The sequence below is a fragment of the Mustela erminea genome, chromosome 17, assembly GCF_009829155.1.
Source record: "Mustela erminea isolate mMusErm1 chromosome 17, mMusErm1.Pri, whole genome shotgun sequence".
NCBI lineage: Eukaryota > Metazoa > Chordata > Mammalia > Carnivora > Mustelidae > Mustela > Mustela erminea.
Genome location: NC_045630.1, coordinates 63,542,195 through 63,561,037, shown reverse-complemented (window position 1 = coordinate 63,561,037; position 18,843 = coordinate 63,542,195). Strand labels below are relative to the sequence as shown.

The 18,843-nt window shown below is 41.3% G+C and overlaps 1 protein-coding gene and 1 long non-coding RNA gene across 3 annotated transcripts in view; one reads left to right on the top strand and one right to left on the bottom strand.

Annotated features, from left to right (window-relative positions):
- Nucleotides 1-1,053: 1,053 nt before the first annotated feature.
- On the bottom strand, nucleotides 1,054-6,270 carry LOC116576390. The gene is made up of 2 exons (XR_004280133.1): nucleotides 5,827-6,270; nucleotides 1,054-3,939 (listed from the first exon to the last, which is right to left on the bottom strand). It is a non-coding gene; the product is annotated as an uncharacterized LOC116576390 (long non-coding RNA).
- Nucleotides 6,271-6,457: 187 nt separating this feature from the next.
- NUF2 (NUF2 component of NDC80 kinetochore complex) overlaps nucleotides 6,458-18,843 on the top strand; it is a 28,420-nt gene continuing 16,034 nt past the window's right edge. Inside the window, exons 1-7 of one of the 2 annotated variants that reach the window (XM_032318575.1) lie at nucleotides 6,458-6,566; nucleotides 10,086-10,220; nucleotides 11,444-11,518; nucleotides 12,127-12,203; nucleotides 12,708-12,769; nucleotides 16,215-16,312; nucleotides 17,494-17,567. In XM_032318575.1, coding sequence (XP_032174466.1) covers nucleotides 10,098-10,220; nucleotides 11,444-11,518; nucleotides 12,127-12,203; nucleotides 12,708-12,769; nucleotides 16,215-16,312; nucleotides 17,494-17,567 — 509 coding nt within the window. In that variant the 5' untranslated portion in view covers nucleotides 6,458-6,566; nucleotides 10,086-10,097. Of the gene's footprint in view, nucleotides 6,567-10,082; nucleotides 10,221-11,443; nucleotides 11,519-12,126; nucleotides 12,204-12,707; nucleotides 12,770-16,214; nucleotides 16,313-17,493; nucleotides 17,568-18,843 lie in introns of both variants that reach the window. The other variant, XM_032318576.1, reaches the window with a different exon arrangement.

Below are 18,843 nucleotides of genomic sequence, written 5' to 3'. Positions count from 1 at the left end.
TCCCAAATCCACTAACAAAGATGAACACAACTGAGGGATAAAGTACATCAACAGGTCTGGAATGATTAAAAGATAATCAAAGCAGACAGCTACTTTGACTTCAATGCTGTTTTTCTTAAGCCTGAACTCTGCACATGTATTTTAAAGTCAATAAATTTAGAATCTAATTTTCCCCCCTAGAACATTGTGTTTGATGTTTATCATTCTACTTCCGTTGATTTTCAAGGGGCATAAGGTTAACGTTAATACAACCACGCCACCCAGTGAACATGCCATGCATACAGAAATGTTACTCGAATTTGCTATTTTCTTTAAATATTCACACATTTTCAGTAGCTCTATAGCCCCAAACTTTTGTATCAAATTATACACAAAATAGTAATTCAAAAATCTATAAAAGCATTGTAGATCTTTAGTTATTCATTTTAATTAACTATGGTTAAAACGTGCAAAGGATATTCCAACACTTGTGCAAAGGGTTTTGCATATCAGATATAACCTGTAATGTTGCTGAGAAATAGATGTGAGATAACACATTGTCTTCTCTCTTATGAAATGTTAGGGAGGCATAAAACTACGACACTCCTTTGCACTAGGTGTTATCTACATCTCTGGATATGTAGCTTCAAATATTTTGTCTGATGCCCTTCCTAATTTTACTTTAGTGGGCTACTCATGATTAGTCATCATTTTAAAGAAATGAATAAATATTATTAAGTGATTTAAATAATGGCATCAATGATGCAACAACAAATCTGTGAATCAGTCCGGGATGTGGTCAAAAATGCTGTCATGATTTCAGACAACATTACCATCCTATCTTACACTGATCAGACCCTAGTCAGAGTGTGGTTTTCAGCCTAATGTTCAGAAAAGTTGAGTAGAACACTTTTTTGGCCATCCTTTTATTTTTCTTAAGAAATATAAGCACATAGAGGGGGGACCATAAGTATATACAATCAGAATCTGCTTTTACTCTGACTCAGCCTCCCCTTTTCCCTCCTTAGAGCCTACTATTACTGATTTCTCCTGTTAGATGAACCATTTTTTAAATTTTAGATGAACCATTTTTAAAAAGTAGCTCCTTTCAACAACAAACATTAACTGGGTGCTCCGTTTGTGCCAGACGTGGTGTTAGGTGCTTGGGAATCAAGTCATTAAGAACAGCCCTGGATAGTCGTTGAGACAGACATGAAACAGATTATTTCAGTATAACAGAAACTTTTATTTATTTATTTGTTTGTTTATTTATTTATTTCTATGTATACAAAGAATCCACTGATCTCTTCCAAATGCCATGGATCTGGACATTTTCATGTGTATCTCCCACAGGCGCGCCTTGAGTTTGACATGCCTAAAACTCAACCACCACTCACTACCAAATGAGTTTCCCTCTATAAATCAGAATGACCATTTGTCTGAGTGCTTGAGTCAGAAAACTCTCACAGAACAACATTTATCAAGCATCTACCCTTAAGGACCTATACTTAGCTATGAATATATGATAGCTGGACTCAACCCCAGGTCCCTGGGATCATGACCTGAGCTGAAGGCAGATGCTTAACGACTAAGCCACCCAGGTGTCCCCACCACTTTTTCTTAAATTCCTTTGGGATCTGTTTCCTTCACACTGGCAATACCCTTGTACAGGCTGCGGTCTTCATTTCTCTGGATTACTATAATGATGTCCCAACTGGTTTCTCTCCCTCTTGAACTTGTTTCCCTGCCAGTCTTGAATTCCATTTTTCTCAGACTAGCCAGAATCATCACCTAAAATATAAATCTAGTCATGTCAAAATCCTTCAAGCTTTCTATCGTCGTTAGTAAGAACTCCTTAACATGACTAGAATATTCATGATCTGGTCTCTATTTACCTCCTCAGCCCTTTGCCTGGAATCTGCGTTCCTAGACTGTGCTCTCCTCTCCTGAAAGGGCCTTCAAATGACTTATTACCTCTATCTGCAGCACCTGTCTCACCTCCGTTCTCTCCCCCCCCCCCCCGCCCCCATCTGTTAAAGCTGGCCAATTCCCAGATATTCTCAAGCATGGAGCCAATCTGGCTTAACTGCATTCTTTTAAAACATATTTTTATTACCTGCTTCCCTTCCCTATGAGACTGTCAGGTCCACTGTTGGATGGGTTTCTATCAATCTGTTCACTATTATGTTTCTAGTATGTAGCTCAGCATCTGGCACAAAATTAGGGGCTTAATAAAGTTTTTTGAATGAAAAGATGATTGCCAGTAAAAGCCAGGAGGAAAGTCAACTAATTCAGACTGCAGATTGGGTAAAAACTTCTTGAAAGGCCCTCCAAAAAAATAAGTAAGGATAACTAAAAGTCAGGCAAAGAAAATCAGGATAGCCCAGACAGTCAACAAAAATAAGGTCTCAAAGTATAAAATAGCCTCATGACCCGGAAGTGGGTGTGGTGGGAGGTCAGGTTGGAAACATCAACAGTGACAAGATCATGAAGTTCTTAGCGTGGCAGGCTATGAAGTTAAGACTTTACCTTGGAGGTGACAAGAAAGATGAATGGAAGAAATATAAGCAGACAAGTGAAACGTTTAGATTTACATTTGGGACTGATCATTATGGTTCCTACTTACAAGATGAATTTGGGGGTGTGGGCAGGGGTGGTAAAGCTAGACACAGCACCAAGATAATGGAAATGAAAAGGATAAGTTAAAGTTGGAGTGGTTCATGCACCCTCCCAAGTGGATCTATCTAGAAGCCAAGGAAATTATTGGAGTCACCAAGAGGACATGACCACTGGCTGACCTGTGAGCTGGACACTGGCAACTGGAGGCTCCTCACTCCACCCCCCCGTTCTTGGAATGGGTGTCCAGCTTGCCTTCTCTGCACCCAGAGGCTGCTCCAAGGACACAGCCTTGAGATAGTGATGTACTGTTAAGACCCATCTGGACTGTATACGTGACTGAAAGGATATAAAACTTTCAAGATTTGGCAGGCAAGTCAAGAGATCTTCTCCTCTTGCAGCCACCCAAGACAAGTCTTGTATATAAGTTCCTTTGCTTATTCAACCCGCTACCTACCAATCCAGCATGGCCTACCTCTTTCTTTTGCCTTGCCCTGCCATCCAACTATGGGCCTGGTTTCAGAATACATCTAGGAAGGCCCCAAGGAACTTGTCAACCAATAGAAGTGAAAGCCTGAATCTCAAGGGAGAAGTCCGGAACAACAGTAGTTTTAGGCTTCGTGAACAAACAGATTAAAACAGTGAGTGGATGATACGCTCAAGGAGAAAACAGACAAAATAACAGTAACGATGATGATGATGCTGGAACTTACACTATTTAAAGAGAGGAAAGAGCCAGCTAAGAAGTATGAAGTAGCGAGAAGAAAAAGGAGCAAAGCAAAGGGAGTTAGGTTTCAAGGAGGCACTGATCAGTGGTAGGAATACAGCTGAGAGAGGCCTAGAAAGAGAACCACTGATCAGCAGCCCAGGCCAATGAGTAAGAGGAAGGTACGCGAGGCAGGGACGGACACGGGGACACAGGACCTTAAGGTGTGTGTTGCATAACGGCTTGAATTTTCTCAGTTAACTTGAAACAAGGCGACTACTGGACATGTGTGTGGCCCCTGGGGAGCCTCTGTTCCAATGCATGGGTGCCTGACGGCAAGTAGGGAGTAGAATCCAGCGTCGTATTTTTGCCCATTTCTACCACCCTAGATTAAGTGAACCAAGTTTTCGGCCTTATTGATCTGCTAAAAACAAAGCAGAAGTGACAATTTGGAACCCCTCACTTTAAAAAGAGATCTGTTTATTTTAACCTAAAGTAGAAGCTCCCACTGAGCACCACCTGCACTAAAGGGGAGCTCCCAGCTGCAGGCTGTCGTCGCCTCACTGAGCATCCCCATCATGTTACTCGAAGGTCGGCTCAGTCCTTGCAGGCCTGTCATCCAGCCTGGAAAGTGCAATCTGGAAAGGGGACATGGAATTAAACTGAGATCAGAAACAGGTATAAAAACTGTAGATGCTTGTGAATGTGTTACAGGCTTAAAAACACCTTTCGGACTACACTGGCCACCTTCTCACAAAGACGAGAGCTGGGGCTGGGAAGGGGTAGTTTGTGAGAAGGCACTGAAAGCTCTGAGGAAACCAATGGACTGTCAAGAAGCAGGAGGTGAGCCGAAGCTGGAGACCACAAATGTGTCATATGCCCCTGTGTACTGTTTCCTTCAGGGAGCCGAGCTCGGGACTTGTGGGATGCATTCGGGGCCACAGTTTTGACAGGCACCTGGGTCAGAGGCCTTAGACACAGGGAGTTTGGATGCTGATAAACCCTGCAGTCTCGGCTGGGAGGGAGGCAATGGCCTGAGCACTGACAGGGAAAATGAAATAGAAGAGTGGATACAGATCATGGGAGGGTGTCCGGGTGCAGAAAACCAGGACGCCACAGTCATCAAGAATACGAGGTTCAATATTCTGCTGTAGGTAATGTCTTTATGGAGGATGATTAAAATTCCAGAAAGTCTAAGTTGAGGTTTCTGCCATTCCACCCTCCACTACCTCACACTACCCAGTGACAGGCAACTGAATTTTTTAAAAAGTCAAATTTATCCTTCGATAATTTCAACAAACACCCATTAGCCCTTTCACACTTTTAATTCTAATAGAACTATCAAAATTGCCACACCTATGGTAAAATCATCCCCCAATCAAACCATTATATTGTAAAGTTGTCTTGTTTTTCTTCCCATCGGGTCCCTTCCATTCTCGGGCCACATACAGGTCGCTCTTGTCTTGTCTGGATTCTCAACAGTTCCGATATTTGTGGAGTCCTTACCACGTGCATAGGGACCAAATACAAATAATGATCAAAATAACAGCTTAATTCTTACGGAGTGCTCACAGTTCTGCTGGGCACTTCACACGAACAAAATCATTTAATCTTCATGACAACCTACGGATGACTTAAGAGCATTATCTCCATTTCGCAGGGGTGGAAAGCAGCCTAGTTAGGGGAAACCATTGCCCGAGTCCACATAGGCAGTAAGTAGTGTGACCTGAAATTCACACCCAGCTACTGATTCCGGAGCTGTGGCCTCCACCCTTAGGTGTCTCCCCTTTCCCTGCCTCCGAGGCGATGTGCTCCAGTGGAGGGTAAGTGAGCACAAGTAACACATTTGATTTGGCAACGGCCAATAAAAGTTTTTTTTTTTTTTTTTTTTTTTTTTTTTTTCCCTCTCTCTTTCCTTTCCTCACTGACTCTCTGAAATCTTTAAAAGTCCACTGTCCTGGGGCGCCTGGGCGGCTCAGTGGGTTAAAGCCTCTGCCTTCGGCTCCGGTCATGATCCCAGGGTTCTGGGATCGAGCCCCGCATCGGGCTCTCTGCTCAGCGGAAAGCCTGCTTCCCTCTCTCTCTCTCTGCCTGCCTCTCTGCCTACTTGTGATCTCTCTGTCCAATAAATAAATAAAATCTTATTAAAAAAAAAAGTCGACTGTCCTCACCTCCTTTTGAGTTTTTACTACATTCTGACTTTGAGACTTAACCTAAGTACATGGACTTAAGGAAAAAGAAGCCCTAAACCACTTAATAGGAACCGTATTTTTAAGACACGGGCATCCACTTCTCTATCAATACTCACTAAAAAGCACCGGAATTTGTCTACTTCCAACACAATTTTTCTAGCGTGACGTTTCACTTTCTCCAGGCCAGACGCCCCATCCAACACAGGACCCCCACCAGCTCCCGCGGTCGGACGCGACTCCCACTCTGGCCCCCAAAGCCCCCAAACCCAAGGACACCTCCCGAGCGCTCCACCGACGCCGGCAGAAGGCGGACTGGGGTCACGCATGAAGCACCTTTCACCCGGGGACGTGCACGTCGGCGGAGCCGTCGGCGTCGGGAAGCGCCTGCCGGGCCGGCTGCTGTGGAGAGACGCCGGAGGGAGGCAGAAGCTAACAGTGGGGAGGCCTGGCTTCTACTCCCAACAGTGCGGCTCCTACAAGCCGCGAACAAACCCCTTCCAGCCCCGTCCGCCCGAAGAGCCTCAGCTTCCTTTCGCCTCTCCCGGCCGTGCCTCCCCACGCAGAGTGCGGGGACTGGGGTCTGGATAGTGGTGCTGCTGCTTGTGGGCCCCACATCCGCTCTCCCTTCTCACCCTGAGCTTAGCTCAAGTCTCTACAAACTGTCCATCTGCTTTTGCTCCCAACCTCGGGCCCCAGACGGGCTCCGTGGCGCGGAAGAACCGCGCAGCGGCCATACCCTCTGAGTTCCCAACCTTTCCTGCCAGCCGCGGCGCTCCCACTTCCGGTGGAATCCAGGTCCGACGAGACGCCGACGCCGCGAAAAACGGTTCCGGCCCCAGCCCGGCGCCCTCTCTCGCGGCACAAACCCCACACGCCTCCAGTCTATTGAGCCTTACCGGCACCCGGCGCGGCGGCCGAGGAGGAAGTGGGCTGGGCGGAGGGGGCGGGACTTCCAGAAGGCGGCGGCAAGTTTGAAAAGAGACAACCGTCGGTGGTGGACGTGTGTTGACTTCTGACCGGGCCTGCGGCAGCGCCGCAGCTCTTCGCCCTCCTGCGGGCGGCCGGCTGGCGCGGTGAGGGAACGCGAGCAGACGCGGGAGGACGGGAGTCGGAGGGCGTCGTCCCTCCGGAGGCGCGGGCAGCAGCCCACACCCGGGCTCGGTGGCGCGCCGCGCTGGGGGGTCTGGGGGAGCCGGCCCCGGGAGATGCGGTTCCTCAGTTTGGTGTCGGTCCCAGAAACAGCCCGAGCGTAGTTCCCGCGGAACGACGAGCGTTTGTTGCCCCGCAGACCGTGTGAGCAGAAACTCGAGCTGAAGCTGGCCCGTCCAAGCTTGTGTTCCTATGTTTTGAGCCCTTTGATCTAGAAGGCGGCGGGATTGGGGCGCTCGGCAGCTTCGCACTCGCCTCCGCTGCGCACGCATCGCTCGGCCGCAGCGAAGGTGCCGTGCTTAGATCGATCCAAGATTCGAAGGAAGAGGGCGGTGTGTGCACGGCCCTCTGCGCGCATAGCACCTTCATTTTCCCTGAGCGAGTTCAGGGAACTTTTTACTTCATTTATTGAGGTCGTTTTTGTTTAGTCTTTGCCTCCCGGAATTTTGATTTCATGAACTAACTTGTTTTAGCAAAACGAAGAGTGTAGGGTAGAACAGGTTTCTGTCAGCGTCCACTCCGTGCAGCTGCTGGGGAACCAGAGGGATAACGAGCCGTTGGTACCACCTACTTGCCAGGCGGGCTGAGGGTCACCCTAGTATATGACTAGGTTGTTTATGTGCTTTATGCCACTAGAGACCTCCTACCGTTCAGCTGGAAGGCCTTTTCCCCCACCTCCCCAAAATGCCTTGGAACGGAAATTGTACTATCACAGAAAGATAGAAATTGGATATGGGAGATGATTCCAAAAAGGAACCCTGGGAGTTTGGGAAACATCTTGGAGGAGACTAACTTGAAACAGAAAATTCATTGATTTATTAAATATTGGAGTGTTTTCGAACCCAACAGAAAAATTTGAATTTGATGTGGAGGGTAGGGTTACTGGAGTATTTTTGTAAAGATGTTACATGATGCATTTGGTGTTTGTAAGGATTGATCTGATAGAGTGTGCAGGACACATTAGAGAAAGATGTGCAGTAGTGATTATGAAGGCATTTTACACCTCCTCTTTATCTCTCGTGATAATTCTTTTAAAGATTTATTTATTTATTTGAGAGGGAGAGAGAAAGAGCATGAATGGGAGGGGCAGAGCAGAGGGAAAGGGAAATCCCAAGCAGACGTCATGCTGAACGCAGAGCCTGGCCTGGGGCTCCATCTCGTGACCCGAGATCATCCCCAGCGCTGAAACCAGGGGTCTGTTGCTTGACCGCCCCTCTATTGTGATAATCTTCGATCCGGATGTAGCTTGTTTTGGAAAAGTGACTTTTTCTACAATCTTTTGGCCAAGTATTTCTGTCAGTGGTTTTTAAATCTGTGACTTAGATGAAATTGAGGAATGGGTGTTTATGCTGAAAAGGACATTTAATATGTGAGGTGTGAGGATCTGGAGTCAGAAAGATGCTGACTATGGAATGAAAGTGTGAAATTATAAAATTCAGTAATGGGAGGGCAGATCCTTGCTTACGGTTCAAATAATTATGTAAGAAAAATATGGGGAAGTCCTGGCTTGATATCAATGGGTCACACTGAAGGAGTTCTGGGAGTTTTCTTTGTGTGTGTGTATGAAAGAGAGAGAGACAGTGACCGAGACAGAGAGTACGTGCTACAGTCGTAGACTAGATTAGCAGTGGCTAATGTCTACTTATATTAATACTCTGCCTGCAACCTGTATCTGAAGTATTGCGTTTAGTTTGAGCATTACGTTTCAAGAAGACATAGACAAAATTGCTTTAGAGGAAAGTGAGTAGAATGGTAGTTTCTAAAATAATATCATGTAAGCAGTGGCTCTACTTAAAGTATACTTAACCTTTGAGAAGAGATGGCTAAGCAGAGGTGTGGTATCTTTCTTCACATTTTTAAAAGTGGTGTCATGTAAACAGAAGTTAATACATTATTTGTAGCAGCCTTGACGGCAAATAGGACCAGTGGGTAAAGATTACAGCAAACAGATGTCTACACAGGGTGAGGAAGAGTTACCTAATCGTGAGAACCACACTGAAGTGGAAAAAAGTTGCCTTGGGAGTTAGTGAATTTTGTGATGTTTGCACGTGTTCACAGAGAAGTGCAAAGTTGTTTGTCAGTCATCTTTCAGAGTGGCTTCCCGCATTTATCAGAGGTTAGGGAAATTGTTGAAACTTCTTTTAGCTGTAATAGTCTATGAAACATTAGGCACCTAAAGAAATGGATTTCCAGAATTTGGGGTCATTTCAGTTTGTTTGCAAAATTGAATGTATTCACATTGGGTCTTTTGAATTACGCTACTTCCTCACTGAGTAGGGGATCTGTATGTAATAAACCCGATATTGTTCACTGAGAGGCAGAGGCAGCGCGGCTGTGGCCGGTGTCCTCCTGCTCTTGCCACCACTGCTCTTCTGCCTGGCACGGCTAGAAATAAGAAAATGAAAAGGTGTCAGCTTCTGGGGGCTCAAAGTGTAGTGTCACAGTTCTAGAAACATCACAATACACTGTGGCAGGCATTATAACAGTTAAATGCAAGGCTCTAGGACATGATTTCTTAACCTCAGCATTATTGACATTTGGACTGAATAATTCTTTGCTGCGGTGGAGGTGGGGGGGCACTTCTGTGCGTTGTACGTTGTTCAGCAGCATGTTGGGACACTTACCACTAGATTCTAGTAGCACCCATTCCAGTCCTGACCCCCAAAGATGTCTCCACACATACCCTGGTGTCCCCCCACCTGGGAGGGGAGGTGCGAAATTGTGAGAACAACTGCTGTAGGGGGACACAGATGGGAGTAGCTCACATCTGAGGACATTAGGGGAAAGTGGTGGTGGTGGTGGTGGTGGTTGTTTTAAGTTATCTCTCTGGTGATTGCAATTCCCACCAATTACAGCATTCTGTTTTTACTATATTTTTTCACCTCTCTCCTCCCATATGCATCTTAAATCTTATTACCCATCTCACTGTGTATACATCAAATAGGATGTTAGATCAGAGTACAGTTTTATTATCCTTATGTTGATACTCTTTATATGTAACACTTCTGCTGATAGCATTGCCTATAAATCTTGCCTTGAGGATTAATTCTCAGGACCAATCTTGTTAAACCCTAAGTCCCCTAAATTTAACAAAGGAAAAAAAACAAACAAACCAGGAATTTTCACGTATATTCAAGCAAAGTCCTTTTTCCCATATGAAAGAGAATAGCATTAGGAAATTAGAGAATGACTGAGCCATTCATAAAAGATATTTCAGGACAGATACACACACACACACAAACACACACACACTCATAATTTAGGATATACACATGTATGTGCTTTGTGTTATCTTATGAGGGTGTTTGCTGATAGTTAACACGACTATGAATGGTTTGACATTGGCTTGTTAGTTTTGCTTATGTTTATCAGCTTCCAGGTAAAGAGAAGAGCAAGTTGTGCCATGTTTCTCACCTTTGCTTTTTCTTCCTTCCAACCAGCAGGAGATTCCCAAGATGGAAACTTTGTCTTTCCCCAGATATAATGTAGCTGAGATCGTGATTCATATTCGCAACAAAATCTTAACAGGAGCTGATGGTAAAAACCTCTCCAAGAATGATCTTTATCCAAATCCAAAGGTATGATGTGGTTGTGTTTGCATGTGGATGATGGTATTTAAAGAGAAATGAAACTACTCGGCCTATAGAATTTGCAGAAGGGCATGTACCCTACTACTTGATGTGGGCCAGTCATTTTAATCCAGAAGCAATCTCTCACCAAATGTAATTTTAAAATAATGTTAAGTTTATGTGTGAGGTGACATCTACATTTCCATTAGGAATTCGATTCCTTAATATGGTTGTTTTCTTTAAAAAAAAGAACACTTCTTAATCATAGATGTATTAAAGTATATTAAATTTTTTATTACTATTGGAGTGGTGGTCTGAGTGTATCATTTATTGGTAGGGCTTGAAGGAACGTATTCCAAGTGGTTTCCAACCATAAAAAGTGCTTTGAAACAATTCTCTTTGGAAGCTTACAGATTAATTTTCTTGCATTATGCCCCAAGGGGGGATTGACTTGTTTTGACAAGTCATTCTTATTTCTTTAGTTATTAAATGCAAAAATGAACTATTTATATGTCACAGAAAATCCCAAAGTCTCCTTCCATTTTTCTGTGCTCATCTTGACGTGATAACATAATAAAACCTGATTTAATGGTGTAGAACTCAAACTTTTTGATCTCAGTCCCTTTTTAATTCTTTACAATGGAAGGAATAATCTCAAAATAATGAACTTGCATATGGATCAGAGCAAGTTCTACAGGCCAGTATTTAGCAGCTCCTGAATTAAAAGAGGAAACTTTTGAAAATGCCTTGCTACTCTATTAAATTTATACCCCCAGGATTATAGTGTTCACTTAAACTTTAACATCTCAGGAAGCCTTAACATCTAAAGCATGAAAGAAGTTTGCCCATGATCTTAAAAAAAAAAAAAAAAAACCGAAAACCAAAACAAAAACACTCTCAGCGTGCCATTGTGTCTGCCTCATGCCTGCCGTCTATTTTGAAAGACTAAACCGTCTTCCCTGATGCAGATGGATTGCTTGGATTGGTTTTGGGTATACTTGCTCTCATTCTGCATGTAAGCTTAAATGGCTGATCTTACTGAGCACTTATTACACCTGAGCAAACTGGTAAGTACACAGGTATTCTAAAATTAGGAAAAATAAAATATTTCAAGAGAAATAGAGTAATTTTATTACTCTATTCTTTGCATCCATTGTCTACTGTGGCAGCTGATGGTGATTCAGCTGGAGAGTCATGCATCGGAGTATTAAAAGTTTGTTTTTCTGTTGTAGCCTGAAGTCTTGCACATGATCTACATGAGAGCTTTGCAAATAGTATATGGAATTCGTCTGGAGCATTTTTACATGGTGCGTTTCAGATGAGGCAAAATTACTTTGTTTTGCTGCATTTCCCTGGTTCACATGGCATACTGGTTTCAGGATAGAAAGTTCTCGACTTTATTTTTAACAAAATCAAAAGGGTTATGTAAAATTAATGCCATTTGCAGAAAGATCTTAGGCATACTAGTGGCATACATTGATAGTTTTAGTAAGACAACAGTACTAAAAGACTTAAATGACACAGTGTTTTAGGTTAGTTATGAAAATTAAAGAAGAATACATGTAAAATTCTCAACATAGTTCCTGACATAGTAGATGCTAACTTTACCCCTTTGTGCATTCACTTAAAAAAACCTTACTGAGCATGTACTGTGAACCTAGCATTATTAGTAATGACTCTAGTTTTGTGCTAGGATCTTTATTGTTAACTAAATTTTCAACATTTAATGGTAAATGTTATTTTGATCTTAATTTATGATTAACAGGGGTTGCTCAGGGGAGCGTATGACTCTTGATTGAAGGGTCATGAATTTAGGGAGCCTACTTAAGGGGAAGAGAAGGTAATTTTGAGGTTGAAGATTTTTCTCATTTTATCTAATCAATGTGTAACTTAGATCTTGTGATATTATATTTAGATGCCAGTGAACTTGGAAGTCATGTATCCACATATCATGGAAGGCTTCTTACCAGTCAGCAACTTATTTATTCATCTGTGAGTAAGGGGGATTTATTTTTCCGAGACTATAAACATTCATTGTTTTTTTTGCATTAAGGTTCCTTAATGTCAGGATTTTCTTAGAGAAAGAATTTCTGTCAACTCCCTCTCCACTCCATCAGTACACTGAAAATTGTAGACTTCCTTCAAATAGAACTAATTGCTTCCCTCTGTGGCACTTTCAATTCTGCTTTCAGTGGAATTTTAAGACATTGTGAATCTAAAATTGTTTTGGAGGTTTTGATTTTTTAAAGAGTCCTAGTACTCCAAAAGCGTGTGTCGCTTATTAGAATTTATAACTATATCTTGGCATTGCTTGAATACTGGCGTAGGGTACAGATAACGTAGATTTCTGTGCTACAGAGTTTTGCATGGTAGTAGACTTCTGACTTGGTCTTTGGACATTGAGAAACATATCCAGGAATCTCTTGGAAAATAAAATGTTTATATCAAATGGTTTATATATAACTTAAAATATTCTTTGTCCACCTCATCTTTAAGGGACTCCTTTCTGCCCATCTGTCGGGTGAATGACTTTGAGATTGCTGATATTCTATATCCAAGTAAGTGAGAACTCAAAACAATTTTTAATATCTGACTTTAATATTTTACTTCTCCATCAATAAATGTAGAAAAAAATAATAAACTACAGGTAATTGGCTTTAGAAAGTCAATTTTAAGTCTGAGTTTTTTCATATCCTATTACTGGAATTGTTTTCCTTTGAAGATCCACAGGAAAGCTGTTTTTCTGATCCATTTGTCTTAACTCCTTACATTTAAAAGACATCCTGTAAATTTGAAACATGAATATGAGTAATATGCAAGCTGGATTGTGGATTCATCATACAATTTTCTCCAGTGTAGCAATTATTTTTTACTCTGAAGAAAATATCTTTTAACAGGGATAAGAATAGTCTTGATATGATATTAACATATCCATTTGTCTTAACTTTATTTAAATGTCCCTTAATTCTTTTGACTCCTATTTATGCATCAAGTTATTTTCTGTTGCAAGAGATTCAGTTTGCTATTTAAAAATGTTTTTTTCCTCTTTCTCATCTACCTTTTTGTTTTGTCTATTGATCTATAATTTACACAAAATAAAATTTCAACAATTTTAAATGTGTAACTAAATGAATTTTAACAGAGGTACATGGTTGTATAGCTATTGCCACGATCCTGTGTAGAAATTTCGATGGCCCTACAAAAGTTCCCTCGGTTCCCTCGCAGCTGATTACTTCTGACTGAGCCCTCTTCCCTGGCAACCACTGACCTGCTTTCTGTCACTGTTGTTCCTTGACTTGTCTGATATTTGATGAAATGAAATAATAGTCCGTATTCTTTTGTGTCTGGTGTCTTAGCCGAATGCTTTTGAGATTCATCCGTGTTTGTTGCATTTATCAGTAATCCATTTCTTTTTATTTTGGAATAGTATTCCATTGTAAATAAAAACTGCAGTTTATTTACCTGGTGGCCAGTTGGTAGACATTTGCATTGTTTCCACATTCTGGCCATTGTGAACAAGGCTGCTCTGAACGTAGGTTAAAAGTCTTCCTGAGGTCATGTGTTTTCATTTCTACCTAGCAGTAGAAATACTGGCTCATGTGTTCAGTATATTCTTAATGTTTTAAGAAGCTGCCGAACTGTTTCCTAACATGGCTGCCTCATACCATCCACGGCATCTGTTAAGTTCAGTTGCTCCACGTCCTCCCCTGCACTGATATTGGAAAGTTTTAATTTTAGCCATTTTAGTGGCTGTATCACTGTATCTCATGGTTTTAATTTTTATTTCCCTGATGACTAAAAGCAGCATATTTCCATATGCTTATTTGCTATCTGTATATTTTCTTTGGTGAATTGTCTTTTTGAATCATTTTTTTAAGATTTTGTGTTTTTTTTTAAGTAATCTCTGCACCGAGTGTGGGGCTAAAACCCTTAACCCTGAGATTAAGAGTCACATGCTCCCCCGACTGAGGCAGCCAGGCACCCTAGTGTTGTTGTTGTTGTGTTGTTTTGTTTTTGGAATTGTTTGTCTTATTATTGAATTATAAGTCTTCTTCAGATGTTATAAAAACACATAGTTTATCAGATAGGGATTATGCAGATGTTTTCTCCCAATCTGTTACTTGCCTTTTGAATATTGTAACAGTGTCCTTTGAAGAGCAAAATATATTTCCATTTTGAAGGTTCTAATGATTGTTTCTGTTTTCATAAAAATGATTCATAAAACCATTTTTGGTGTGTACTGTTAAGAAATCTTGGCCTCAGAGATGCTAAGATTTTACTCATATGTTTTAAGCGTATCATAGTTTTATTGATTTATTATTTATTTACTTATGAGAAAGAGCGAGCGAGAGTGTGCATGCGAAGCGGGGAGGGGAGGGACGGAGGGAGAATGTCCTTGCGGTTCGTCGGGTTCGATCTCACACGCTGAGATCATGACCTGAGCCAAAATCGAGTGTCGGACGCTTAACTGACTGAGCCACCCACGTGCCCCAAGCGTATTGTTCTGGCTTTTGTTATTTAACACTTGAATTTTTATATATGATATAAGGTCAGGGTCTTTCTTTTTTATAGTATTTTTTCTTTTTTGCATAGAGTTATCAAATTATTTCAGCACCACTTATTGAAAAGATTCTTCTTTTTCCCATTGAATTACTGTGGCAGTTTTGTCAAAAATCAATTGACCAACCACCACACACCTATTAGCATAGCACACATCCAAACACTGATAGTATCAAATGCTGGCGGTTTCCTGCCAGCGCTCCTGAGTGAGCTTTGGTGTTTCCTTTTTTCAGGGAATTTATCCACTTCTTTTCAGTTGGCAAGTTTGTTAACATAAAGTTGTTCATAATTTTCCCGTATCTTTCTTTTTAAATATTTTATTTATTAGAGAGAGAGATCATGAGTAGGCAGAGAAGTAGGCAGAGAGAGAGAGGGGGAAGCAGGCTCCCCGCTGAGTAGAGAACCTGATGCTGGGCTCGACCAGGACCCTGAGATCATGACCTGAGCCGAAGGCAGAAGCTTAACGCACTGAGCCACCCAGGCGCCCCTTCCTGTATAATTTTTAACAGTTTTGGGGTTCAGTAGTGATGTCCCCTCTTTCATTCTGATGTTTTTCATTTGTTTTTTCACTCTTGTAGTTTTCCCAGACCAGTCTGGCCAGAGGGTTATCAATTTTGTTTATCTTTTCAAAGAACAGCTTTTGGTTTCATTGGTTTTTCTGTATTTTATTTATGTTTTTGTTCTCTTGTTTTCTGTGCTTATATTGCTATTCCTTTCTTTCATGTGTAGTTTGGATTTGCTGTTTCCTCTCTCCCCCACCCCTTTTTTTTTAGGTAGAAGCTGAGGAAGTTCATTTGACTTTTCTTCTTTCCTAATACAGGTGTTTAATGCTATAAATTTCCCTTTTGTCAACTTTAGCTGCATCCCACAAACCGAGGACCGATTGTTCTTCTGTATGTGTGGATGCATACGCCCACATGCCTTTGGATTATAAATGTAATCTTGTCTTCAGCAGGGTAGCCCTGTGATCTTCTGCTCCTGGGGTTGAGGCCACATCCCTCCTGGGATACTTTCTGCTGTTGGCAGTTGTTCCAGGGTTATCACTAGCCAAAGATCACCTCATTTGTTTCTCTTATGGATCGCTGTCCTGTATTGCCCGTCGTCTGGTGTCTAAAATTTTTAACTTTGCGTATTTTATCTGGTTTTCTTGTTGTTTAAGATGGGAGAATAAGTCTGTTCCTTATTATTTTCTCTTGGCCAAAAATGATTTTTTTATATTTATTTATTTATTATTTTATTTATTTATTTTTTATTTTTAAAGTTATTAATGCAAAGATAATTCTGATCTTTATATTAGAGCACATTTTTTGTGATTTGGTTAATTATAGCATGCGTGCAGTTTTGTTCTATGCGCTATGAGCAAAGTATATCGTGGTAGAGGATGAATTTTTATTTTTACATTGTTTCAAAGATTTACTTAAGAAGTCTTGCTTTCTGTTTTAGAGGCAAAACGGACAAGTCGGTTTTTGAGTGGCATTATCAACTTCATTCACTTCAGAGAAGCATGCCGTGAGACATATATGGAATTTCTTTGGCAATATGTAAGATTTAAATATATTTTTGAGTCACATACCAGATTAGTAATATCACTTATAAACTACTAAACTATTTTGAAATAGTAGTCACAGATAACTAATGGCTGTTAGAATCATTTATTTTAATATTTATGTAAGTTGCAGATTTTTGTTAATGGAAAGCATGTATCAGAATGAGATTTTCATCGCTATTGGATAACATTAGGGAAAGGCTGGGGTTTTTTGTTCTAATCTTATGGCTGAGGAACCTTTTCCTATATTAGGTTATGTAAGGGGAGAAATAGTGACAAATGCATGTTTTTTGCTTTGGAGTTATACTGTAGTGTTCTTTATTTAATTGAGATATTTGAGGTTGATGTTTGCTTTCTAAAGAATGGCCTAAAATGATGTTTTGTTTATCATGCTGGCCCAACATTGCATTATAAGATCCAGTCCAAGTAAATTACTTTAACAGATGGAAACTCATTTCATTAACAATTTAGAGAATTTGGAAAGATTACGGGTCATCCGTGTGATTCGTTTCCATCTGTCCCAGTCTTGGGTTATCATATTCTTAGTAAAGTGCCAAAGTAACACCAGACTATCAGAACCTCCCCTCCAGCGACACTGAGTTGTATCGATAGAAACTTCCTTGTACAAATCGTGTCAAGCTTAAACTTCTCAAACATCACATACTCTCCAAAGCTTCATGTGGATTTGCTAACACACACACAGAAACATACAATTTTGCTTGGCTAATTTTTCCTCATTCTTTTAAGACACAGCTCAGAGTCTATCATATTCACAAAGCGTCCCTTGATGTTCCTCCCCAGCCATGACCCTGGTTGGCTGGTGTCATTACCTTTAGTCCTGTAGCAAGCTGGTTTGTGGAGTTACATGCATGTATCTGACCCTTCGAGGAGAATGCGCTACTTAAGTCCCAACTATAACTACTACTTCTTGGGTATTATTCTTGGCACTTAGCCCAGTACCTGACCATGGTAAGGACTCAGCATTTATGTGCGAATAAAGAAATTTCTCATTCACTCGTCACAAATGCCTGTTGTCTCTTAAACATGTCTTAATTCTGATGGTGAAAGCTTAGGACTAAGCATTTTTCAGTGTGTACCGGTAGTTTTCCTTTTTTTTTTTTTAAACACATGTTGTGTTTGTGTTGAAAAGCACTAATATGAAAATTGCTTTCATAGAAATCTTCTCTGGACAAAATGCACCAGTTAAATACTGCACACCAGGAAGCGTTAATGAAATTGGAGAGACTTGAGTAAGTAGGAGTTTTACAAATTAAATGAATATAATTTCAAGATGCAGAATGAATCATGAATAGTATTTGACAACCCTGCAGGATACCTCAGGTCTCCTTCTCCTTCCTCACTAAGAGCAGACTATTTAAGTTTATCTGTTCCAGAGAAAGAAAAACTCGTTCTCCTTCTTTCTGTTAGAGTATCATATGTTCTTTTACTTTATTCGTGTTATTAGTGAATTAGCATGAGATGCTTAAAGCCATTAACTTACCTCCTAAGTTATGTCTGGAAGTAGTTATCGTGTATAGGTGAGCAGTAATTAAGTGGAATTTCTTTCTTTCTTAAAGCCAGTTAATTCTGTTAAGAGAGCTTTGTTTTGTTTTGCCTCATTGGTCCCATTGGAGTTATGAGTTCTTGGCCAGACAGATAGATTTTGAGCAGAAGGATTTTCTATCCCTTGTACTTTCTTGCTGGCTCTGAGTTTCTTTGTTTTACTGGAGAGCTTTCCTAACCTGCCCTGGTCTAGAGTGTCTCAGGGACAGCAGTAGGCTGCAAAGACTGGGAACAGGAGGCAGATACTAAAATCTCACAGGTAAATTTAACGTAAACGAAGTTAAGAGATAAATGACAAAGTGGGGTGTGGGTATTTGTAGCCTACGCAGCAGAGTAGCACCGTTCCTAGTGAGAAAGCCTGTGTAATACTCCTAACACGTGGAGAACTCCTACAAATCAAGGACAAAAGGATAATAGAAAAATGGGCAAAGGCTAAGAACAGGGGATTTATAGAAGAATGACTACAAATAGATAATTAAAAAGAGGTAAAGATTATTAAACTCATTAGCAGTCAGGGAAATGATCATTAAAAGCATAATTCTATGCCATGTCTCAAAACAGAAGTTGAGAACCATGTGCACGGCAGAAACTTTTACACAGATGGGGCTGTTAAGACGGATGGGCAGAGCGAAGGGAGTGGCTGGTCTGGGAGAGGGAGGCGAGGCGAGGAGCCAGGCCGGAGCTGGCACTGGACAGGGAAGGGAACGTCCCACTGCTTTTATTAGGAGCCAAGTTAGAAAAGGCAGGTACGAATGCAGATGAGTCCATACGCGGACTCGCTGGTGGAAGGCTGAAGGAGCTCATCGGATCTTTATTTTCTGTGTTGCGGAGGCCAGGTCATCTATTTTAAACCTCTGTCACATGGAAGGATGAGAATTCAGAAACATGAAAGACAGTTTATGTTTGGTTTTTTTTTTTAACTTGAGTCATCTGAGGACAGAGACTATTTTGGCCTTGCAGAGT